At 35.0% G+C, this 26,168-nt stretch overlaps 3 protein-coding genes across 4 annotated transcripts; 2 read left to right on the top strand and 1 right to left on the bottom strand.

The window, feature by feature from the left end:
• Positions 1–2,522: 2,522 nt before the first annotated feature.
• Positions 2,523–2,951, bottom strand: LOC139860457 (uncharacterized). Its single transcript, XM_071849210.1, has one exon. The coding sequence runs from the start codon at positions 2,949–2,951 to the stop codon at positions 2,523–2,525; it is 429 nt and encodes a 142-aa protein (XP_071705311.1).
• A 1,702-nt stretch (positions 2,952–4,653) lies between these two features.
• Positions 4,654–6,482, top strand: LOC139858087 (uncharacterized). Of its 2 annotated transcripts, none has more exons than XM_071846938.1 (3): positions 4,654–4,974; positions 5,275–5,535; positions 6,347–6,482. In XM_071846938.1, the coding sequence occupies exons 1-2, from the start codon at positions 4,824–4,826 to the stop codon at positions 5,505–5,507; spliced, it is 384 nt and encodes a 127-aa protein (XP_071703039.1). In that variant the 5' UTR covers positions 4,654–4,823; the 3' UTR covers positions 5,508–5,535; positions 6,347–6,482. The 2 variants fall into 2 exon arrangements, with proteins under 2 accessions (XP_071703039.1, XP_071703040.1); XM_071846939.1 differs by lacking the exon at positions 6,347–6,482 and adding an exon at positions 5,630–5,718.
• On the top strand, positions 5,893–23,742 carry LOC139860458 (uncharacterized). The gene is made up of 6 exons (XM_071849211.1): positions 5,893–5,903; positions 6,347–6,486; positions 6,583–6,878; positions 20,981–21,140; positions 21,862–22,169; positions 23,028–23,742. Exons 1-6 carry the CDS (start codon positions 5,893–5,895, stop codon positions 23,154–23,156), a joined length of 1,044 nt encoding a protein of 347 aa, XP_071705312.1. The 3' UTR covers positions 23,157–23,742.
• The last annotated feature ends 2,426 nt before the right edge of the window (positions 23,743–26,168 follow it).

Genomic DNA, 26,168 nt, shown 5'->3' on the forward strand with positions numbered 1-26,168 from the left:
ATTAGATAAGCAAAACCACATGTGGACCATTCCACTTCCCACTGGTCGGCCATAGTGGAAAAGAAAGAAAAAAAAATGAACGTGCAATTTAACATATATCAATACTGTTTTCTTCTTTCCATCATCTACTATGCCCACATCATCTACTATTATCATTTATCAATTGTTATCGTGACATCATCCTTCTTACCAAAACCCAAAACAGAAAAATGCAGGTGCAGTCGGTTTGTTTTGTGCTTTTCGAACAGAAACAGAAATTTAACAAGGTTTGTTGTAGTGTTTGATGGCTGAGAGATGCAGCCATATGCTGCTGTGATGGCAGTTTACAACAGAAGTAGTACGCAAAAACTAGTAGTAGCGTTCTTTGATGGTTTATGGTGGTGGGAAAACTGTTGTAAACAGAAAACAGGAACGGGTACAGCAGCTACAGCAGTAGCAATTAACATTAATGAACCTTCGCGAGTGGAAGAAGAGAGAGAAAAATAGAGAGAGAAAGTGATAGTATGCAACAAATAAGCGATGGTGATGGATGGTTGATTGTGTACGAGTTTGTGTTAGTGAATGTGTGTTGTGGGTTTGTATTGATGACCGATGATGGATTGTGGTTCGATGACGGTTATGGTGGTTGATTGTTCTAGGTGGCGGATTGGGGTTGTGATGATGGTGAGTTGCAGAAGAGAGAGAGAAGTGAGAAGAAGGTGACGGTATAAGGTGACATGGTGACGGTTCTCGATTTTGGTGGTGACTTCCGGTGGTGGCGGCGATAATGGTTGATATTTGATTGTGGTTTATTCAATAACTAGCAATAATATATCAGTAGCAAACAACTAGGTGATCTTCGAATGGTGTTTGGGTTTGTGTTGGTGATGTGCTTCTCTATATGTGTATGTATTTGTATATATAATATATAGATAGATGATAATATATGAACATGGCTAGAGATTGATGGAGAGCGATAGGTAACAGAAATATATTCCTAGACAAATGATAGTGGGTATATGATAATAATAATACATAAGGTAATATAATACATAAAGTAATATAATAATTAAAATCTAAAACGTGCATAACCTTAGCCGCCGGTCTACTATTGTCTTAATTTCCATCACGGACTGTGTATCGTGCGAAACCAATGGCGGATAAAAGTGTTCAGAAAAATTCCATATTTTTAAATTAACTATTTTTATTTATTTTGGCCATTATGGTATAAAATTTGATCATTAATTTATTAAATAAAAATTACATCAACTGTCCCTCTCAATTCTGGGTAAAATTTAAAAAGTATTAAAATTTAATAACTAGATCCTAAATACACGTTTAGTGAGCCTAAAATTTATAGAACTCAATTTCGGATCACCGTTTATTTTGAAATCATATAAGTTCGAATTAAACTTCTCTAAATAATAATCGAAATGTCCAACGAGTATTACAATCATTTAATATTTATTGTTTAATATACTTTATTTATATATAGTTATGTTTTAAATAATATTTATTATTTATTATAATATCATATTTTATTTTATCTTACACAGTGAATTCTAATAATTGAATTATATAAAATTTCAAATTAATATTTATATATATATATATATATATATATATATATATATATATATATATATGTGGTAGGATCAAGAGGGAAGTAACCAATCGGGGGGAAGCGGGGGGAAGCAAAAACTTTTTTTTTTTTGAAAAAACTTTGTTCACGAACATTATAGATGAGATGAAAATATGAACATTTAGTAGAGACACTTTGTGATAAATGTTTTTATTTTGGAGGGAAAACGCTCGAAGAAGTCATATATAACAATTATCGTGTTTTTCGAGCGTATGTTGAGGTTTTAGCTATTGGGGTTTAGATATTGGGGTTTAGATATTAGGGTTTATAGGGTTTAGATATTAGGGTTTAGAAATTTAGGGTTTAGGGTTTAGATTTAGGATTTAGATTGAGTTTTTAACACGAACGGTTTAGAGTTTAGGGTTTAGGGTTTAGGGTTTGGTGTTTTGGGTTTATTCCATAAACCCAAACCACCAAACCCTAAACCCTAAACCCTAAACTCTAAATCGGGCTAAATTTTACTTCACAAAACATGAAAAAAAAAACGTTCATATTCTTCACGAACAATATTATCTTGAATGTTATTTTTGTCGATCGTTTTCCCGCTTAAATAATAACATTCATCACGAAGTGTCTCTTCTAAATGTTCATATTTTCGTGTGATCTTGATGCCGAAAAAAAAATTCCAAAAAAAACGAATTTTTTTTTTTTGCTTCCCCCCGCTTCCCCCCGATTGGTTACTTCCCCATTGATCCTGCCCCATATATATATAATTAAATATGTACCTATCTATTTACAAATAGTTGTTCGTGAATCGTCGGAAATGGTCGAAGGTCAATTGAACATATGAAACAATTCAAAATTTTTGAGACTCAACCTAACAGACTTTTCTTATCGTGTCAAAACTATTAAATCGTATCGAGAGTTTGATTTAAAAATTATTCGAAATTTTTCCGGGTCACTACATATGAGTAGTTGACAGGGTTTGTTTTAGTTCGTATGCTCTTGGTGCGCTTTCTTTGGCAAAGCGCTCTTTTAAATCATTCCAGATTTCATATGCGCTGTTAGCATATTTAACACTGGATCTTATATCCTTCTCCATGGCTGTAGTCAACCATTCTTTAACCATAGCGTCACAACGCATCCATGACATGTATTCTTCAGAGTCTTCGTTTGGTTTCTTTAGTGACCCGTTAACAAAACCCACTTTGTTCTTGGCAAAAAGAAAGTTCATCATCTCCTGCGACCAGTCGGTATAATTCATGTCTGTTAGGGTTTCATTAACGTGCATCTGCTTGGGATAATCGGACGGATGGATGTACATGGGCAAATTTGTAGCCATCGGATCGTTTGTACTTTTGCCAGATCGATTCCCTTCGTCTCCAGCCATGCTGTCTTCTGATGATTATTTTAGGTTTTTCAGTTTTCGCAGCCGCTCTGGTACCATATAAATTTAGTATTGTTAGAATGAATCGATTAATTTTATTGAATAAACCTGTCGACTATTATACAGAGAAAATCCAATACTGATAAGGAAACTGAATAAAATAATTCTAGTGCTATTCTTGAGGAGTAAGTCATCGAGATTTATTCAAACTCCAATATTAACTTCGATTTAATCACCGTCTTTCTTGAAATTGTGTTTTTTCAAGATCTATTTGTTGGCAAAATGACAATGTTTCAAATAAGTTATTAGGAAATCAACATCATATTGCGATTTGTGTTCAAAGTACAAATGTGCCATTTACACTTTGTGTTTATTCAAATTGATATAGAGGTTTAAAGTAATTTCCCCTACATACTAAAATCCGTGGAGGGTTTGGTCGTTTCGACCCCCCCACGTTGTCCAAACGACAACAGAAAAAAAAAACATTTCCCCCCAAACTTCATCCAACTTTTAAGTTTAGTCCCTCAATCAGGGGTGTAAAACGTAAATTTAATATTTTTATTAAAAATCTTAATTAAACTTCACCCATACTTTCAACGGAACATATCTTCCCGCTCGTCTCACGTTAAATTTTTTCGAACCCACCGTTTAACTCAGAAAAATCTTACGAACCCAACGGGACTAACTATACGCGAAACGGACACTTCTAAAAAAAACGCTAAATACCTCGAACTATATTCAATACATATACACACCTATAATACGCTCCGTTAACTATGAATACGCAACTCAAAAGCCCCGCGGCATCGCGCGGACCCGTTTTCTAGTTTAACTCAATTGGTGGCAAATTCAACGAAATACAATTAAAAGAAACGTGTTAACTGGAGGTAAAAATCAATAGATATAACGGATATTTCCGTTCATATTTAAGTTTCAACTCTTTATGAAAGACTACACTTAATTTTTTTGGTTCTTTACCTTTCGAGAAATTCAAGAATACATGCGTTATTACATTAATTTTTCCTCGTATCGTTTTTTGTGTTTTCTTTTATTCACAATCACTTTCACACACTTTTTCATTAAAAAAAATTGTTAATTCCCATTATTTACCTTGGATAAATGGGTCCCACAAGTCGGCGGAGTATACTTAGACCATTTGTAATGGTTAGCGGTGTCACTTTTCGTGTCACTTGCCTTTTTATACTTTTTGAATGAGTAGGACGTGTTACTTTGTTGAGTGGAATATTTGTGGTGTTACTTTTTGGTGTTAATTTAGAGTATTGTGATGATGTGTTAAAATCTAATTGGGTTAAGCATTAAATGAGGATATAAATAATATTTTTAAATCAATAAAAAAAATAAAACAAACAAGTAACATGGTGTTTCTTGTCATGTTACTTTTACCCAAACGCCAAAAAGACACCAGAGCCGCCTCATTACTCTTGCATTTCTTGGTCCACATGGGCAAGTAACATGGCCTTACTTTAGCCCGTTACAGATGGTCTTACCGGCGAGCTACACCAAATTATAAACTCCGCCCTTTTCCCGAAAACTATATATATATATATATATATATATATATATATATATATATATATATATATATATACTCTATATATATATATATATACTCCTCATAATTTCTTCCCTAAAACAGCCGCAACTACCCCCTTTCTTCTCTTAAAAATTAAATACCCCCCAAATGTCAATTTCTACAAACCATCAATCACTCTTCATTTCTTCACTCTAATTAATCCTTTAATTTCTGAAATAATCCTACTATCTCTTCACTTGTGGTCAAAATTGAGTCAACAAGAATCTCTAATTCGACTGATTGAAGATGACGACAACGGAGTAATTAGCTACGATGATTTAATGGACGCGGTTGAGTTACCATTCTCAGATGCTTTTGTTACTCAAATTATGAGATCGTCTAGTTGCAGTGGTGGTACTGCTAATAGGGTAGAGTTGTTAGGTAATAAATCGGAACGTGAATCGTGTAGTAGCTCATTTCATCCAGATAAAGGTACTTCTTTATATATAAACTTTTTATTTGAGATCTGTTTCAGTTTCTGTCTTAATTTAATTTCACGCGTGTGTTACTTTTTAATGTTGATGACTAACCTAGGGTTTTGGATTAGGAAATTTGGGGGAAAATATTATTTGTGGTACATGATATAGTCTGGAGTTTGCTAATTACTGAATTCCATATATACTTGCTTTTTCATATTGTGCTAAGTGAAAGCCTATATGAACAATTGCATTACCTTTTACATTGTGCCGAGTTTCTAACACTTATACGAGCTATTACACGCGGTTATGACAGATAACAACAACTATGATGTGAATGGTTCAAGACCAACTATCTGGCTAGATGGTCAATCATTTGTTGACCATGATATGGAATCTGTTTCAGAGGCTAAACAATTACAGAGCAAATCTGGGAAAGCAGTTAGAAGTAATGGGAATAGTTCTAGAAGATCGCGAGTAGCACATATGGAAGCTTCTATGAATGTAACAGGCGTACTTGAGTTTGATAATCTACTGAAGGACGTATAACCTTATCCTGGAAAATACAACATTTCAGGTAAAAGAGTACGGGCTGTTTACTTTTTTCTGTATTAAATCTTCTTTCCATTTGCCTTTGTTTGGGAAGGGGTGTCTGATTTTGTGTCTCCTAGAAACAGATCATTCTCAGATTAAGTGACAAAGAAGCAACAATTTTACTTACTGAAAAAATAAAAGAGCTGTACAGAAACGGATCATTAAGTGGAAAGTTTTGTGCAGTTGTCCCCAAGGATGTAAAAGTTGTGACTCAGGGACGAGTCGGGTTGGACCTTGGAGGGCCGAGTCGGGACAAGTCCGGCGTTGACCAACGTTGACTTTTAGTAATAAATAAATCAAACATAAATAAATAAAACATAATTATTTTGAACTTAGATATATGGCGAAAAAGTAATTATAAAAATTAGGGATTATATACTTGGAGGCCACCTATATTTGAAAACGATTTTGTAGGCCACCAAATTCGCATAAAAGCTCATCCGAAAAAAGTAAATTCACATAAATTTCTTAATTAACACTATCTCTATTATTCAAGTTTCCTTCAAATATAAGAGTTATTGCATTCTTTTGGATTTTTACGATGAATTGTTAAGCCACATTTGGTATGTATGAAACAAAATACAAATTTGGGTGACCCACAAAACCATTTTTAAATACGGGTGGCCTTCAGACACAAAGTGATATATTCAGGTGGCTTCCTAATGTATAATCCTTAAAAAGATAACTTTTTTTTTTTACCTAAGTTTGACTTTGACCGACTCAGCCCAACATGGACCGACTTTGACCCGACTTTTTAGCGTTGACTGACTTTGACTGAAATGTTACAAACACAGAAAAAAGCTGAAGACAAGTGTATCTGGAAAACGAAGTGATAAAAGAAACGGTAAACTTCCAAAAATTAAATGTGATTCGTTTTCTGTAAAGGCTGGCTTGTCAAGTTTCAGTTCAGCTGCTTGTAGTAATAACATACTTGGTATGCCCTATTTTCATAAATGTGTTCTGTGTTTGTAAATTGTAACTCGTTTGACTTTTTTACCTATTTGTTAATGTTCTTGAATTTGTGGTCTAGGTGTTTACGGTTCAAAACATGATATTTGTGAATTTGGAAAGCAAGTAGATGTGGTATCATTGAATGAGCTCCTTGATGATAGTTTAAAGTGTTGTAATTCAATTAAAGAAAAGGAAAAGAAAACCGAAGTTTTGAATGGAAGTATTTTGTCGTCTGTTAGAGATGCTTGTTCAATTCTTCGAACCCAGAAGCCTATCAAAACCCTAACGGTAGATGGTGCTTATAACCATAATGCATCTTGCGTACCAAATAATGACATTGAAGGGGCTTTTGCAAATCCATCTTCTTGTAACAAGGTTAGTTATATGTATATTTGTGTATCTAGTTATTGAGTCGACTGCAAGCGTCGATTTATTGGCGACTTGACTGACTCTTAGAGCCTAAAGTAAATTTCAGGCAGGATTTAAAACCCATGAAAATTTGATTTTACCATTTTCATGGCGTCTCAATTTTATTTTTAATTTTATTTTATTTTATAAATTTTTTTTTCCTACTTATTGGCCGGAGGTCCACTCAGAAGCAACCTCTATCCGTTGAATAGAGTGATGAATGACTTTCTGTACTTTTGAGAGTGGTTTTACTCTGGGTGGAGAAATGACTTGTCTTTTGAGAGTGGTAGTAAAAGATGAAGATAATGAAGAGGTAGAAAAATATGAAAGGGAATTCATAGAAATGGTGGAGAATCTTAATTACTTGGGAATACCTTGTAATACAGACAAAGAGAAATTTTGGATCAATCCTAATGATCAAGATCAAGGCGATAATGATGAAGAAAATTATTATAGCCCAGAAAATCAAGAAAGGATCCAACAAAGTAATAAAGATTATGAGGAATTCCAAGCTCAAGAAGAACAGAAGCAAGCAGAAATGGAACAAATGAAGTTATACATGCAAAGAAATGTCGGTGAATTCAGAACTGGAGAACTTGGATCCTCAAGTAATCCATATCACCCGGAAGACTTTTGGGATACACCCTTCAAATTTCCAAAAGAATCAGAAGAAGACAATGAAGATACTGAAGAAAACATAATGGAATTCTCAAGGTCATATGAACAAAGGAAAGGAATACCTGAAAATCCACCAGGTAATCATCAAAGGATATACATGGCCAAAGAAGATGAAGATCATGAGCTAGAATACCCAAGATTGAAGAAGGTTCAAGAAGCATTTGAAGCTGCATACCCTTTTGGCTCAACATCAGAAGTATCAGGAACATATGATCCACCACAAGATCATACACAAGGAATGGCTACATACCCACCAGCAAGAGGAAACTATAGATCAGTGCCATACCCAGGTCAAAGCAGTGGTAGAAGAATGTTCATGGGAAATTATGGTGACTATCATAATTCTCAGTGGACCTTACCATCAGCACAAGCAGAAAATGGTGCCATGCTCGTGTTACCACCAGATCCAGGATTATGGGCAGATGTTATCTCAAGATGGGAATCAATAACCATCAATAACATCAACAATAGAACATGGAGTGATGCAAAAGAAGTTCTTCTATATGTAGAAAACCTACTTGGAGAAAATGAGAAGATAATGTGGCAGCAATGGCGTACTGCATTTCCAGATGCTTATCAAGCATTAGAATCAATGTACATAGATCCACAAAACATTACTTCTCAAGTTCGACAAATTGTGATACTTGAAGATCCATATCGAGGATCAACGGAAGCACAAGAACGAGCATACAGAGATTTGGAAAGAATAACCTGCAATGATACAAAGGATCTCTGGAGTTTCTTACAAGAATTCCGAATTTTAGCAGCAAAATCCGGAAGAATGTATTTCCCCTAGACAACAAACAAGTTATTCACCAAACTACCACAATCTTTATCAAGAAAGATTGAAAGTGCTTTTAAAGAAAAATATCCCGGCGTTTCAGCAGCAGTCTTACCAGCAATACACTTCATATACAGATATGTCACAGATATGTGCACGGAAGCTGCTCTGCAAAAAGAATTAAGAGATTTATCGGTATGTTCCACGGTTCATATACCAGGATTTTACAAATCCAAAAAGAAGTTTGGGCTAAGAAAATCAAGAACATACAAAGGAAAACCTCACAAAACACATGTTAGGGTTTTCAAAAATAAATACAAAGGTGATGGAAGCCGAATTTCCAAATGTAAATGCTACATTTGTGGAAAAGAAGGGCATTTTGCTAGAGAATGCAAAAGCTCTACAGGAAACATAGCCAGAAAATCAGTCATGGAAAATTTGGACTTAAAGGAAGACTGGGATGTTGTATCTGCAGATCAAAGTGATAATGATACAATTTACAGTGTATCAGAAAATGAAGCGGGATCAACATTTCAAAATATTGGGGCTATGGTAGAAGATGACCCATTGGAAGAATATTGTTTTATGATGTATCCAACACCGGATAATCAATCACAAAAGAGTTCATGGAGACCAAACAAAGACTTGCCTCCAGAGAGTCAAGTATGTGAGCACACATGGCAAGAGAATGAAATAACTAACCTAACATTATGTTATTTCTGCTACATACACACAACTGCCACGTCAAGATTGCATTGCCCAAAATGCGAAATTACAACTTGTGGTCTATGTGCATCAAATTATCTGGGAAAGAAAATCCAGATAAAAAGACCGTTTGAAGCAACTACATCATCATCCTTACAAGCAGGTGAATTTGTAAAAATTTTAGAAGAAAAGGATAAGAAATGGCAAGAAGTAGTTCAGCAATTGGCAGAAGAAAAAGTAGAACGACGTTTGATGGAAGAAAGGTTGAGGACAACCCTGGCACAAGAAAGAGAACAATTCCATAAGGATATGGAATATATTAAAAGGGTTCATAAAGAAGAAAAGTTGGGTTTTGAATATGAAATGAAGTTGTTATCTGAAGAATTGGACAATGCGAGATGGAAACATAAACACGAAGTCAATATGCTCCAGTCCAATATGGAAAAGGAACGAGATAAGTACGAGGAACAAATTAATCATCTGAGACAAGAAATGAATAATTTGGTAAATCCAGGATACTCACAAGAAGAGTATCCACCATTACCAAGCCAACAGATAAACGTTCTTTTAGAACAAGAGGTGATTAAATCATCAGTTACAACGGATGAAGTCAAAAGGAAGAGAGTAATCAACCAACTATATAATGTTGAACTGGAATTTGATATTCCAGGAATTAAATTGTTTACTCTAAAAGCAATTATTGACACAGGAGCAACATCATGTTGTGTCAATAAGTCAAAAATCACGATGGAAGCCCTTGAACCATTAGGAAAATCAGTTTCCTTTAGTGGTTTAAATGGAAGTGAATGGGCAACTCACAGGGTCCGAGCTGGGAATTTCTTGATAGCAGGAAATAAATTTAGAATTCCTCTAATTTATGCTCTGAACATGAAGTCAAATGATGGGATTGATATGCTCATTGGAGCAAATTTCCTACGATCCATGAATGGTGGAGTTCGAATTGAAGGCGATGAAATAACTTTCTATAAGAAAGTTACGAAGATCAAAACTTTACCAACAACGGAAATCGAAATACCTGCAATTCGAGAGTTAACAATGAATGAAGAAGAATATATTCAACTTCAAGAATATATCTTCTTTTCTCAGGAGGATGAAAGGAGACTACATTTCGATTTCCAACCGATCCTTGAGAATCTGAAAAATCAAGGTTATATTGGTAATGATCCTCTGAAACACTGGAAGAAAAATGGAGAATTGTGCAAACTTGACATTATAAATCCTGATATCACAATTCAAGATAAGCAGATGAAACACGTCACTCCAGCCATGGAAGAAACTTTCAAAAGGCACATTAATGCTTTACTAGAAATTGGGGTCATACAACCTTCAAAATCTAGACATCGTACAATGGCTATGATAGTTAATTCTGGAGTCACAATTGATCCAGTCACCGGAAAGGAGGTGCGAGGAAAGGAAAGGATGGTTTTCAATTACAAGACTTTGGATGATAACACCTATAAAGATCAATATTCGTCGTACAATGGCTATGATAGTTAATTCTGGAGTCACAATTGATCCAGTCACCGGAAAGGAGGTGCGAGGAAAGGAAAGGATGGTTTTCAATTACAAGACTTTGGATGATAACACCTATAAAGATCAATATTCGTTACCTGGAATTAATACTTTGATCCAAAGAATAGGTAATGCCAAGGTATATTCAAAGTTTGATCTGAAATCTGGCTTTCATCAAGTAGCCATGGAAGAAAGTTCAATACCATGGACTGCATTTATAACCCCAACAGGGTTATATGAATGGTTGGTCATGCCATTCGGATTAAAGAATGCGCCTGCGGTTTTTCAAAGAAAGATGGATAAATGCTTTAGGGGATACGAACATTTCACAGCAGTATATATTGATGATATACTGGTTTTCTCAAAAGACTTGAAAGAACATAAGAAGCATTTGCAGAAAGTTCTGGATATATGTAAGACCAATGGACTGGTATTATCTCCCACAAAGATGAAGATGGCGGCCAAAGAAATTGATTTTCTTGGAGTTACGATTGGGGAAAGTAGTTTGAAACTACAACCTCACATAATCACCAAAATCTGTGACTTTGATGAAGAAAAACTCAAAACAAAAAGTGGTTTAAGATCATTCTTAGGAATACTTAATTATGGCAGAAAATTCATTCCGAAATTAAGTATATTACTGGGACCACTTTATGAGAAGACAACGCCGCATGGAGATAAGAGATTAAAGCCTTCAGATTTCAAAATAATAAATGAAATCAAGAAAAGGGTAAAGAGTCTACCAGATCTGAAGATACCTCCAGAAGATGCTTACATCATTATTGAAACAGACGGATGTGCAGAAGGTTGGGGAGCTATTTGCAAATGGAAGAAAGCCAAGAATGATTCAAAATCAACAGAGCTAGTTTGCGCTTACAATAGCGGCAAATTCAAGAATGTTCAGTCAACAATTGATGCGGAAATTAATGCCTGTATTGAAGCCCTGGAGAAATTCAAGATATACTATCTCGACAAGGAGGAGGTCACATTAAGATCAGACTGCCAGACCATCATCAGCTTTTACAACAAAACAAACTCAAACAAATCATCAAGAGTTCGATGGATGAGATTTGCTGATGCAATAACTGGGACAGGCGTTAAAATTAATATTGAACATATTGATGGCAAAAACAACATTTTGGCAGATTCTCTGTCACGTATAATTAACTTTTGTTTTGCAGAATGTATTCCAGAAGAGATATCCAACAAGGAAGAGAAGAAAGCTCTTATGCACATAATCTTAGAAGAAACTTTACACCAATTGGAACAACAAGAACCAGGTTCACAGAACGGGAAGCAGAACTACGAAGAAGTCATTCAGCTTTCTAAGAAATGCCAAGAATATATGCAGGCATACCACTCCACAGACCAGCAGATAAAGCAGATCAGTATAGAGAATTCATCATCAAAAGCGATCAATCACCGATTACCTTGGAACTCGCAGGAGCACTTGAATGGGCTGCCAAAGATATCGAAGCCCAAGCAATTTACGAATCAATTGAAGCCACCAGACGATTACAAATCATTATGGATACAAGGGCCCAAATATGTTGGTCCAGAACAGCCAGAGACAACTATTGGGGTGACCATTGGCCCAATGTTAGAACACAAACCCAAAAGATCAGAGAAATACTCATTGAACTCGAGAAACTTGGACAAGAGGTGTCCAAAAATCCAGTTTGAATAATCAAGTTTAGGCCCAAGCCCAACTTCTAGATCATCTAGAAGGAATGACGTAAGGGCTTACGTTTTGCTAGACGTCCGAATCTTCATAATGGATAGTGGGACCATCCCATTATCTTCTGTTTCTACAAGTGTGCGTTTAAGAATTAAAGAAACAAAGTTGTGGATCCAGTGTGCCGAAAGCATCCACTTAGCCAAATAAATAATTGTTTCTTTGTAAGTGCGCCTAGTGCGCCTTTATGTATATTTTATCGTTTTCCTTGTAAGTTTTGACTATAAAAAGCCTCATTTGAGTCAGTATTCATCATCGAATACACTCTCAACAATCACTTCACTCATTGTAATATTCCAGATAATATTAAGGTTTGCTTTATTATTCCGCTTTCTTGTTTAAGATTAGAAACTTGTTCTTAGCAAAATAAATTACGATAAAATTTCTGGGAATTTTTATTCTGGTCCATTCATGGATCGTAGGAAATTTGCTCCAATGAGCATATCAATCCCATCATTTGACTTCATGTTCAGAGCATAAATTAGAGGAATTCTAAATTTATTTCCTGCTATCAAGAAATTCCCAGCTCGGACCCTGTGAGTTGCCCATTCACTTCCATTTAAACCACTAAAGGAAACTGATTTTCCTAATGGTTCAAGGGCTTCCATCGTGATTTTTGACTTATTGACACAACATGATGTTGCTCCTGTGTCAATAATTGCTTTTAGAGTAAACAATTTAATTCCTGGAATATCAAATTCCAGTTCAACATTATATAGTTGGTTGATTACTCTCTTGCTTTTGACTTCATCCGTTGTAACTGATGATTTAATCACCTCTTGTTCTAAAAGAACGTTTATCTGTTGGCTTGGTAATGGTGGATACTCTTCTTGTGAGTATCCTGGATTTACCAAATTATTCATTTCTTGTCTCAGATGATTAATTTGTTCCTCGTACTTATCTCGTTCCTTTTCCATATTGGACTGGAGCATATTGACTTCGTGTTTATGTTTCCATCTCGCATTATCCAATTCTTCAGATAACAACTTCATTTCATATTCAAAACCCAACTTTTCTTCTTTATGAACCCTTTTAATATATTCCATATCCTTATGGAATTGTTCTCTTTCTTGTGCCAGGGTTGTCCTCAACCTTTCTTCCATCAAACGTCGTTCTACTTTTTCTTCTGCCAATTGCTGAACTACTTCTTGCCATTTCTTATCCTTTTCTTCTAAAATTTTTACAAATTCACCTGCTTGTAAGGATGATGATGTAGTTGCTTCAAACGGTCTTTTTATCTGGATTTTCTTTCCCAGATAATTTGATGCACATAGACCACAAGTTGTAATTTCGCATTTTGGGCAATGCAATCTTGACGTGGCAGTTGTGTGTATGTAGCAGAAATAACATAATGTTAGGTTAGTTATTTCATTCTCTTGCCATGTGTGCTCACATACTTGACTCTCTGGAGGCAAGTCTTTGTTTGGTCTCCATGAACTCTTTTGTGATTGATTATCCGGTGTTGGATACATCATAAAACAATATTCTTCCAATGGGTCATCTTCTACCATAGCCCCAATATTTTGAAATGTAGATCCCGCTTCATTTTCTGATACACTGTAAATTGTATCATTATCACTTTGATCTGCAGATACAACATCCCAGTCTTCCTTTAAGTCCAAATTTTCCATGACTGATTTTCTGGCTATGTTTCCTGTAGAGCTTTTGCATTCTCTAGCAAAATGCCCTTCTTTTCCACAAATGTAGCATTTACATTTGGAAATTCGGCTTCCATCACCTTTGTATTTATTTTTGAAAACCCTAACATGTGTTTTGTGAGGTTTTCCTTTGTATGTTCTTGATTTTCTTAGCCCAAACTTCTTTTTGGATTTGTAAAATCCTGGTATATGAACCGTGGAACATACCGATAAATCTCTTAATTCTTTTTGCAGAGCAGTTTCCGTGCACATATCTGTGACATATCTGTATATGAAGTGTATTGCTGGTAAGACTGCTGCTGAAACGCCGGGATATTTTTCTTTAAAAGCACTTTCAATCTTTCTTGATAAAGATTGTGGTAGTTTGGTGAATAACTTGTTTGTTGTCTCGGGGAAATACATTCTTCCGGATTTTGCTGCTAAAATTCGGAATTCTTGTAAGAAACTCCAGAGATCCTTTGTATCATTGCAGGTTATTCTTTCCAAATCTCTGTATGCGCGTTCTTGTGCTTCCGTTGATCCTCGATATGGATCTTCAAGTATCACAATTTGTCGAACTTGAGAAGTAATGTTTTGTGGATCTATGTACATTGATTCTAATGCTTGATAAGCATCTGGAAATGCAGTACGCCATTGCTGCCACATTATCTTCTCATTTTCTCCAAGTAGGTTTTCTACATATAGAAGAACTTCTTTTGCATCACTCCATGTTCTATTGTTGATGTTATTGATGGTTATTGATTCCCATCTTGAGATAACATCTGCCCATAATCCTGGATCTGGTGGTAACACGAGCATGGCACCATTTTCTGCTTGTGCTGATGGTAAGGTCCACTGAGAATTATGATAGTCACCATAATTTCCCATGAACATTCTTCTACCACTGCTTTGACCTGGGTATGGCACTGATCTATAGTTTCCTCTTGCTGGTGGGTATGTAGCCATTCCTTGTGTATGATCTTGTGGTGGATCATATGTTCCTGATACTTCTGATGTTGAGCCAAAAGGGTATGCAGCTTCAAATGCTTCTTGAACCTTCTTCGATCTTGGGTATTCTAGCTCATGATCTTCATCTTCTTTGGCCATGTATATCCTTTGATGATTACCTGGTGGATTTTCAGGTATTCCTTTCCTTTGTTCATATGACCTTGAGAATTCCATTATGTTTTCTTCAGTATCTTCATTGTCTTCTTCTGATTCTTTTGGAAATTTGAAGGGTGTATCCCAAAAGTCTTCCGGATGATATGGATTACTTGAGGATCCAAGTTCTCCAGTTCTGAATTCACCGACATTTCTTTGCATGTATAACTTCATTTGTTCCATTTCTGCTTGCTTCTGTTCTTCTTGAGCTTGGAATTCCTCATAATCTTTATTACTTTGTTGGATCCTTTCTTGATTTTCTGGGCTATAATAATTTTCTTCATCATTATCGCCTTGATCTTGATCATTAGGATTGATCCAAAATTTCTCTTTGTCTGTATTACAAGGTATTCCCAAGTAATTAAGATTCTCCACCATTTCTATGAATTCCCTTTCATATTTTTCTACCTCTTCATTATCTTCATCTTTTACTACCACTCTTCCTTCCTTTTGAAAATCATTATTGCTAGGTTCTTCATCATCCCACCCCATAGCAACAATTTCTTCAATTGGTGTTGTTTCTGGTGGAGGGCTATAATTAACATAATAGTCCCATTTTCCAGAATTTTCACCCAAGGTTGACCATTTATCCCATTGTTTTCTTTTATTCCTTTTAGGCTTATTTCCTCTTTTCTTTGGGTTTAATGGTTCATCATTAACTCTTTGTGCTTCCTCCATACAATCTTCACAGCTACAAAAAGGATCAAATGGTTTGTGGTTTTCTCCATTTTGAATACAAAGATTAATGATCTCCTCTTCATCTTCATCAAGGATTTCTTTATCATTTTGATCTACTGAGTAACGATGGGGCTGTGGTCGACTTTTATGGTTATCAAATCTTAGGCTGATTGATCTATCTATCCTGGAATTTACTTCCACCCTTGTCGGCACTCGTACTGATGTTGATGCTGATGGTTTTATCGTCCATCTTCTTCCTTCAAGATCCGTGATAGATCTTCTTTCACCGGGTATTGCTGTAATACCGTTTGTAGCTAAATGTTCAACAACATTTTGAACATTATATTCGAAACCGGCATAACTGGTGTTAGTCATTCTTCCGATTAGATTCATGGTAATTATAAGATTGCTTTCACCTGCTTGCCAATCTTCATAACCATGTGTCTGGATAACCACTTGATGTGATTATGGAAATCTTCCAAACTTAACATCATTCCAGGTACCATGTATACCAGCTGAGTGCCAGCCGATAAGTCTACCTCCATGGTTCCAATTATACTGACTTCATTACTCCATCTGGTATCTCGTAATACCATAAGTGCCATTGTTCCTGCACTTCTTCTATGGAGTGTGTGAATTCTTATCATGAAAACACCAAGGTGTATATGCTGGATTCCTGCTTGTCGTAAGGCCTGATAACTTTGTTCATTACAAAGACCAAGTTCAACTTGATCTCCTTCAGCACACCTTATTCTTCTTTCTGAGTAATGTTCATAAACTCTATGTGTGGCTGGTTGTCCGGTACTGCCGTACAACACTTCCGCAGGTACGATTCCTGCTCGTCTTTGTTGTGATATTTCCAGCTGTCGCTCCGGATTTAATTGTGTTTCCAGAGTTCTTCTGTAGGGTCTACGTTGCATCCTTCTTCCCCAATTATAAGCTCTACGTCTGTTAAGCCTATAATCTCGTATCTGATCTTCCTGTGTAGGTGGTGCGTTGTTTATGACCGTTTCTGTCACAACTGGTCTTGTTGGTAAGCGATTCATTTCTTCTTAGAGAATTCTTCGTCAAAGATTTTCTTTGGATCTTTATAGAAATAAATCTGGCCTTTTTCTTTCTTCGGGGGTAAAGTCTTTTCTCCGATCGTGAACTTATCTAATCGGCTAGATAAATTTGCAATTGAATCTTCAAGTCCTTCAGGTGACTTGCCTTTGTTGCTTTGAACGATTTCTTCGAGTTTGGATAATTTATCTTGCAGACCCTCAAGACTTCTAGCTTGATTAGCAAGAAAATACAGAATTGTGTTATTCTGTTTAATTATCGTTGTGTTTTGCTCCGAAACTTTTGTAACAGATGAGGTTTTAACGAATCCAACTCCTGGTGGGTGGGTCAAGTGATGCAGTATTCTCTAAAGCTTCTTGATATTCTGTACTTGACTTTTGCACAGCCAAGCTCATTAAGCAATTAAATTCTTGACCGAGTGAAGAAGATGTTCTACACTCTGAATCTTGTGGTTAAGATCTTTAGTTAATTTAAGTGCTTGTTCTTCCACGAGCTTTGGTTGTTGAGCGATCTCGTTAACTAATTCAAGAACTTCTTTCTTTGTGAGTGGTTTTACCGATGTGATTTCTGCAAACAAACCTTGGCAATATCTCTCAAGATTAACTTGGATTTTTGCCAATTCTTCCTCAAGAGTGTTAATTCTTTTGTCTACTGATGCAAAGTGAGATCTTGTATTTTTAAAATCTCTAGTTATTTGTTTATTAAAATCTATTTGATCTTTTCTAAATTCTTTAATAAGTTCTATAACTTTATGAAAATCTTTTATTGTGACTTTAGAATGTAGAAGTAAGCGATCGTAGATTACGTCTATATTATGTGATAACTGAGATAACTTTGGTTTATCAACGTTGGCTAAGTCCAGGTGTTCTAGATTAGCGGTTCTACCTGTTTCATACCAATCATTTACTGCTTGTTCATATCTAGCAGACATTTAAAACATATTATTGTATATTAAGAATCAAAAACTTTTATGTGCTATATTTACAACCTTTTATTTTACCCAAACGTCTGATTTACTAAACCTCAACCCAATTTGGATGCCACCCTTGGGACTTACTCTACTGATGGTCTTTTGGCCAACCAAAATTATTAGGTTTGTAAAAGGGTCATTGATTCTTAACATATAATGATATGTTATAAACAATCATTTAGATATGCTTTTATAGTATTTGATTAGTATGAAATATATATTACCTGCCTTTCTTTGAACACCGGGATTTAGTGATTTAGCCTGCCATGAGCTTAAAAACTTGTTTCAGGCTCTGATACCAGAATAAAAATTCCCAGAAATTTTATCGTAATTTATCTTGCTAAGAACAAGTTTCTAATCTTAAACAAGAAAGCGGAATAATAAAGCAAACCTTAATATTATCTGGAATATTACAATGAGTGAAGTGATTGTTGAGAGTGTATTCGATGATGAATACTGACTCAAATGAGGCTTTTTATAGTCGAAACTTACAAGGAAAACGATAAAATATACATAAAGGCGCACTAGGCGCACTTACAAAGAAACAATTATTTATTTGGCTAAGTGGATGCTTTCGGCACACTGGATTCACAACTTTGTTTCTTTAATTCTTAAACGCACACTTGTAGAAACAGAAGATAGTGGGATGGTCCCACTATCCATTATGAAGATTCGGACGTCTAGCAAAACGTAAGCCCTTACGTCATTCCTTCTAGATGATCTAGAAGTTGGGCTTGGGCCTACTTGATTATTCAAACTGGACTTTTGGACACCTCTTGTCCAAGTTTCTCGAGTTCAATGAGTATTTCTCTGATCTTTTGGGTTTGTGTTCTAACATTGGGCCAATGGTCACCCCAATAGTTGTCTCTGGCTGTTCTGGACCAACATATTTGGGCCCTTGTATCCATAATGATTTGTAATCGTCTGGTGGCTTCAATTGATTCGTAAATTGCTTGGGCTTCGATATCTTTGGCAGCCCATTCAAGTGCTCCTGCGAGTTCCAAGGTAATCGGTGATTGATCGCTTTTGATGATGAATTCTCTATACTGATCTGCTTTATCTGCTGGTCTGTGGAGTGGTATGCCTGCATATATTCTTGGCATTTCTTGGAAAGCTGAATGACTTCTTCGTAGTTCTGCTTCCCGTTCTGTGAACCTGGTTCTTGTTGTTCCAATTGGTGTAAAGTTTCTTCTAAGATTATGTGCATAAGAGCTTTCTTCTCTTCCTTGTTGGATATCTCTTCTGGAATACATTCTGCAAAACAAAAGTTAATTATACGTGACAGAGAATCTGCCAAAATGTTGTTTTTGCCATCAATATGTTCAATATTAATTTTAACGCCTGTCCCAGTTATTGCATCAGCAAATCTCATCCATCGAACTCTTGATGATTTGTTTGAGTTTGTTTTGTTGTAAAAGCTGATGATGGCCTGGCAGTCTGATCTTAATGTGACCTCCTCCTTGTCGAGATAGTATATCTTGAATTTCTCCAGGGCTTCAATACAGGCATTAATTTCCGCATCAATTGTTGACTGAACATTCTTGAATTTGCCGCTATTGTAAGCGCAAACTAGCTCTGTTGATTTTGAATCATTCTTGGCTTTCTTCCATTTGCAAATAGCTCCCCAACCTTCTGCACATCCGTCTGTTTCAATAATGATGTAAGCATCTTCTGGAGGTATCTTCAGATCTGGTAGACTCTTTACCCTTTTCTTGATTTCATTTATTATTTTGAAATCTGAAGGCTTTAATCTCTTATCTCCATGCGGCGTTGTCTTCTCATAAAGTGGTCCCAGTAATATACTTAATTTCGGAATGAATTTTCTGCCATAATTAAGTATTCCTAAGAATGATCTTAAACCACTTTTTGTTTTGAGTTTTTCTTCATCAAAGTCACAGATTTTGGTGATTATGTGAGGTTGTAGTTTCAAACTACTTTCCCCAATCGTAACTCCAAGAAAATCAATTTCTTTGGCCGCCATCTTCATCTTTGTGGGGGATAATACCAGTCCATTGGTCTTACATATATCCAGAACTTTCTGCAAATGCTTCTTATGTTCTTTCAAGTCTTTTGAGAAAACCAGTATATCATCAATATATACTGCTGTGAAATGTTCGTATCCCCTAAAGCATTTATCCATCTTTCTTTGAAAAACCGCAGGCGCATTCTTTAATCCGAATGGCATGACCAACCATTCATATAACCCTGTTGGGGTTATAAATGCAGTCCATGGTATTGAACTTTCTTCCATGGCTACTTGATGAAAGCCAGATTTCAGATCAAACTTTGAATATACCTTGGCATTACCTATTCTTTGGATCAAAATATTAATTCCAGGTAACGAATATTGATCTTTATAGGTGTTATCATTCAAAGTCTTGTAATTGAAAACCATCCTTTCCTTTCCTCGCACCTCCTTTCCGGTGACTGGATCAATTGTGACTCCAGAATTAACTATCATAGCCATTGTACGATGTCTAGATTTTGAAGGTTGTATGACCCCAATTTCTAGTAAAGCATTAATGTGCCTTTTGAAAGTTTCTTCCATGGCTGGAGTGACGTGTTTCATCTGCTTATCTTGAATTGTGATATCAGGATTTATAATGTCAAGTTTGCACAATTCTCCATTTTTCTTCCAGTGTTTCAGAGGATCATTACCAATATAACCTTGATTTTTCAGATCTGCTGCTGCTGCTGCTGCTGCTGCTGCTGCTGCTGCAGCAGCTGCAGCAGCTAAGTTTGCACAATTCTCCATTTTTCTTCCAGTGTTTCAGAGGATCATTACCAATATAACCTTGATTTTTCAGATCTGCTGGTGGTGCTGGTGGTGGTGGTGGTGGTGGTGGTGGTGGTGGTCGTGGCGGTGGTGGTGGTGGTGTTGAACATTTTTACATCAGAAAGATAAAGCATCAATGGCTAGAATTTGTCATATCAGATTTTTTTTTTTTTTTTTTGGACATCTGATCAGATCCATATAGATGATCCGGAATATCAAAGAGTATAATCCACTAATAAATAGATTGATCCACTAAACTAAGTCATTAATTGGGTCCATCTGTTTAAAAAGTTAACATACTTTTGACTTTCTTATTTTTTTTTATAAGTAGTATATTTTTTTTTTTGTGAAAGGTTGAAAGTCCTTTGTGTGCTCCTATTGATGACAATGCAAATTCCTTTCAATTTCCGTTAGTTGCACCAAAGGATGTTTTGGACCGTTTACATCTTCCGCCTCCTAAAGATGTCGATCTTATGCTTCTCGATAGTATGAAGCCCACCTCAACCTTGAAAGGTATAATCATTATATACATTTATTTACACATCTATCTATAAGTACTTGGTCAAGGTTTCATAAATCGCTACTCTGGGAGTACTCGGTTGGGACTTTTTAGTCAGTGCTCGGCAACTCGGGGGAGTACTCACATGTTGAATAAGTTTGAATTTGACCTAGTTTTGACCAATTTTGACTGAATTTCCGAGTAATACCAAGTTTTGGTCGAGTTTTGACCGATTTATTTCGTGTATTTATGAGTTTTGGCTGAATGTGACCAAGTTTTGACCAATTTTGACCGATTTATCGAGTAATCACGAGATTTGGGCGAGTATTGACCAATTTTTCGAGTGATCCCAAGTTTTGGCCGAGTGTGACCAAGTTTTGACCAATTTTTTGACTGATATTTCGAGTAATTCTGAGTTTTGACTGAATTTTGACCAATTAACCGATACATTGAGTAATCCCGAGTTTTGACCAATTGACCGATGTTTAAGGAAATCCCTAGTTTTGACCGGTTTGACCAATGTTGACTGATTTTGAAGTAAACCCGCCTAGTAATTCTGAGTATTGACCGAATTACCGAATAATTGCGGGTTTTGACCGTGTTTGACCGTGTTTGACCGTGTACTCTCCGAACTACATAAACCCGCCAAGTAATTTCGAGTTCTGCAACACTGGTTATAACCAATGACACATTCACAGAAACTAATATGTTGTTACCAAACCTTAATAATGACAGTACAAAGTGGAGGCAGTTTACCGACATTTCCTTGGTCACACGTCTCCGGACGGGATATTAAAGCCAATCCAGATGTGGTATTGTCAACACCAACAAGTAAGAGTAGTTGTCAATGTCAAGGTAGATGGGTCAGAATAAGACAAAAGTTAACTGATTCTTTATGGGAAACTACTACTAGTAGTTATCTTGCAGATTTTAAATCCCTGACTTATAATCAGAGCCTTGTTCCGTTAGAATTTCAACGGCCCGGCCCAATTGAAAAAGACAAATCTATCAAGGGGTTACACCTTCCAGTTCTAAAAGTCCAGGTGAAATTTCTTTTTTCCCTCATTTGATTCTACAATTTATTTATTATTGATAATGTGAATATGTTATTGTAACTAAATTGCATGTTTAAAGTCATTTTATTTGCTAACAAGTTGCATGGTTGTGATGCTTTAAGTTATGTTATGATTATGATCACTCTAATATATCACTTATCCGAAACTCAAATATTTTCTGTTGTATATAAATTGACTAAGCAATTAGTTTCTTCATAAACCTAGGAGTTCAAGCTTGAACACATTAGAGTCGAGCTTAGGGATGGCTAAAATACCCGTACCCAATGGGGAAACCCGAAACACGATATTTTTGGGCTGGGCCACGTATACGGGTCTAGGGCCGGGTATGGGGATGCTTTAGATTTTCATGCGGGATCGGGTATGGGAAATGTTTTAGATACAAACCCGATTACATGACTCGATTACCCGACCCGTATACCCGATAAAGATCCAAATTCACACACTCGACCCGTTTATATTTCAATTAATATATAATATACATATACACTTGAGCCTAACTGGCATATTCAAGGTTGAAATATCAAGTTCTATATCTCGAGTTGAATCCTGTAATGGACATAACTTAGCAAGCCGAAGTAGACCAACTTTATTTTTGATTTAACCCATTCAGGATAAACCATAACCCAATCGACCCATTCATATATACAATCTTGAAATTCGCACCTCTATCTGCCCGTCAACATCTTTTGAGCCATTTAACCCTTTCTAGCTATTTCTTGTATCTAAACCTTTCGATATAGAAAGAAAACACAAATCGACCCCTAAATAAGTAGTGGGGTCAACAAAATTCACAACCTAACAACCATCATTATTGTTTTTCCACAGCTGTTAAGTGTTCAAGGGAAGTGGTTGCTGCTGAAACGTTATGCAACATTGCATCTCAATACCGAAAGCAAGACCAACAAGGGATGGCTAGATATCAAAAGGACTCTTCCAATAAAGTCTCCAGGGTAAGCAAATTAACATCAGACGAAAAAATCGAGAAAGCATTATTCACCATCCCATGTTCAACACCCGTGGGACCCACCAACCACATCAACAATCCCAATGAGTTACATACACGAAAGTAACTTGAACTATCTGCCAATGAGAAAAACAACGATTTCCGTTGGTCTACCTGTACAACACAATCCATCAGATCATCATCTTCAAGTAAAATATTTAAAGTTCCACCATTGGAATCAAAACACCATGAAAATAACAGCAATTGCTCGTTGAAGAGGACAGTTACAGTTACAAACTCACCTGGAAGATTTTTTAAATAAACCTCAAAAGCTTAGAAAAGTTTTACCAATGGAGTGGAAAAGTCGGGGTGAACAAAAAGGTAACGAGAAGTATTAAAGTTGTGTGATTCTTTTGGTTGGTTATGTTGTTAGTTCATTGTATTTGGTGCGATGTTTTACTACGCATTGGTAGTCTGGTGTACATATATTTAGGTTTTATGGTGTAGTATTTAAGCAGTACAGAAAAAAGTACCCCTTGGGTGTAGATCATGGAATTTGGTTTCCATAATACTTTGTTGTAACCATGTATGTAGCAGGAGGGATTAAAAATTTTTTTCACCTTTTTCTAAAAAATTATTCAGATTGTTTTTGGCGAGTTTTAATCTGTTTTAGGCAGGGATGTGCAAAATTTCAACAATTGAGGTTCACTTCTAGTTAATCTAGTTTAGCAAATTTCTATATATACCAAGACAAAACCCTGTTTCACTATTCACCAATATTCACCAATAGTAACCAGGGTTATTTTCTTCATTTCCCTTTTTTTGGTCCCCAACGATAAAAGAAGTCACTTTCGTAAAAGAACTACCCTTCAATGTTACCAAAAGATGTCGAAAAAAATTCTTTTTTACAAAAAAAAAATCAACTAACTTTTTTGTTTTTTTTTTCTTCTCTCTTCTTCCTCAACGATAAAAGATACAACTTTCATAAAATGAACAAGCCTTCAATGTTACCAAAAGATGTCGAAATTTTTTTTTTTTACAAAATAGATCAACTAACTTAAAAAAAAAAAACGAACGCTAAAAGAAGCAACTTTCACAAAAGGAACAACCCTTTAATGTTAGATGTTGAAAAAAATTCTTTTTTACAAAATAGATCAAGACTTTTTTTTTAACTCGCAGGCGAAGCGAGGGCTCCACAACTAGTTAGGTACAATTTGCATTAGAATATGTGATTAAATTAAATAAGCTGAAATTTACACATATCTGGAAGCTATAAAGTCCCGTTCATATGGTAATGGAGAAGTGACCTGGTATCGAAACAAATTATTTATGAGAGACTAATTTTGTTTTTGTAGATGAAGACAATTTTGTAGATTACTCATATTTGTATATTATTGCATGTCAATTAAATCGCTTAAAAGCTCATTAGAAGATGTAAAAGAGCGTGTATAGATGTATTTTTGGTACAACAATAATAGCGGTTTTTTTGGTTTTATATTTTTCTGATGAGTTTTTAGTGTATATAGAACAATATACGAAGTTGAGTGGTTTATAAAATCGTACCGGAGCAGTAACCTTCTTGTATGGGGAAAACTGTTAACCAAGGATAAATATACAAAGATACAATATTACTGTATACCGAAATTGTTATAAAAGTAGAGGGGTTTATGTAGACGTAACGTGTTAAGACAATGACTACATAACAAACCCTGGGTATTATCTTGACTTTAGTTATATTATAAACAGCACTTGATGAAATTTTCACAAGTCATGACGATCAACCTCTAGCAAGGATAAACTAGGCAGGGATCGTTTCACAAACATGACTTCGATGAGCATGGTTTATTGTTCACGGGGTTATTATGGTAATTTCACACCCTTTTTCTTTTTCCTTTTGTTCCACCATTTTTCACCTTTTCCATATCTTTTAAAATCCTATAATGATGATTTCATTATTAGGCTATTTCCTTAGTTAAAAAAAATTAAAAAGAAAAAGAAAAAAATATATGCATGGTGAGCGATGTCATTAATATTTTAATTTAAAATTAAATCTTATTAATTAATTATTATAATTAAATCTTATCAATAATTATTTTAATTATTAAAATTAAATAATTTTAGATTATTGTAATTAATTATTTTGAATTGAGTACGAGAAGGTATAAAAGAGAGGCAGAAGGAAACCAATTCTAAATTTATATTTTAATTTACACTTTTAAAATAAAATGACAATCGATATTATCTCTTATGATTGAATGTGGATTGTTTAATATGCATTTTAGGTGTTTGATGAAATGTTCAGCTGACGAGTTTCTTAGTCGGACTCTGTGGTTCCACGGGTCATTAATGTGACAACCCGGAAATTTTCGACCAAATTTAAACTTGATTTTTATATGATTTTGATACGATAAGCCAAGTCTGTAAAGATGAGTCTTAAAAATTTTGAGCACATTTCATGAATTCAATTTGACCTTTGACTATTACCGACGATTCACGAACGATTGTGTGCAATGAAATATGTAAATATATATATAAATATAAATATATAAGTGTAAATATATAATATTAATAAGATATACTATTAATCAATTGGAGTTGAAAATGTAAAACAACAAAATAAATAAGTTATCGTTAGGATGAATATATATAAATAAATATATGATATTATTGTCTATATGAATATATAGATAAAAGATTTCAAATGACAATTATTATATTATAACATTTATAATATATAAATATTAAATATTCAACAAATGTTACTTTATAGTATATATATATATATATACACACACAATTAATAGATATGATATAATTAATAAGTTGTAATATTATTATATTAAATGTAATTATAAATTAAGATATAATTGTTATAGTAATATTATTATTACTATTATATTATTATAAATTTGTACTATGATTATTATTAAGGGTATTATTATTATTATAGTTATATTTATAAAATTAATCATAACCTATGAACAAATATACATAAATATACAAAAACAGATATAAATAGAGAT

Source organism: Rutidosis leptorrhynchoides, chromosome 7, assembly GCF_046630445.1.
Source record: "Rutidosis leptorrhynchoides isolate AG116_Rl617_1_P2 chromosome 7, CSIRO_AGI_Rlap_v1, whole genome shotgun sequence".
NCBI lineage: Eukaryota > Viridiplantae > Streptophyta > Magnoliopsida > Asterales > Asteraceae > Rutidosis > Rutidosis leptorrhynchoides.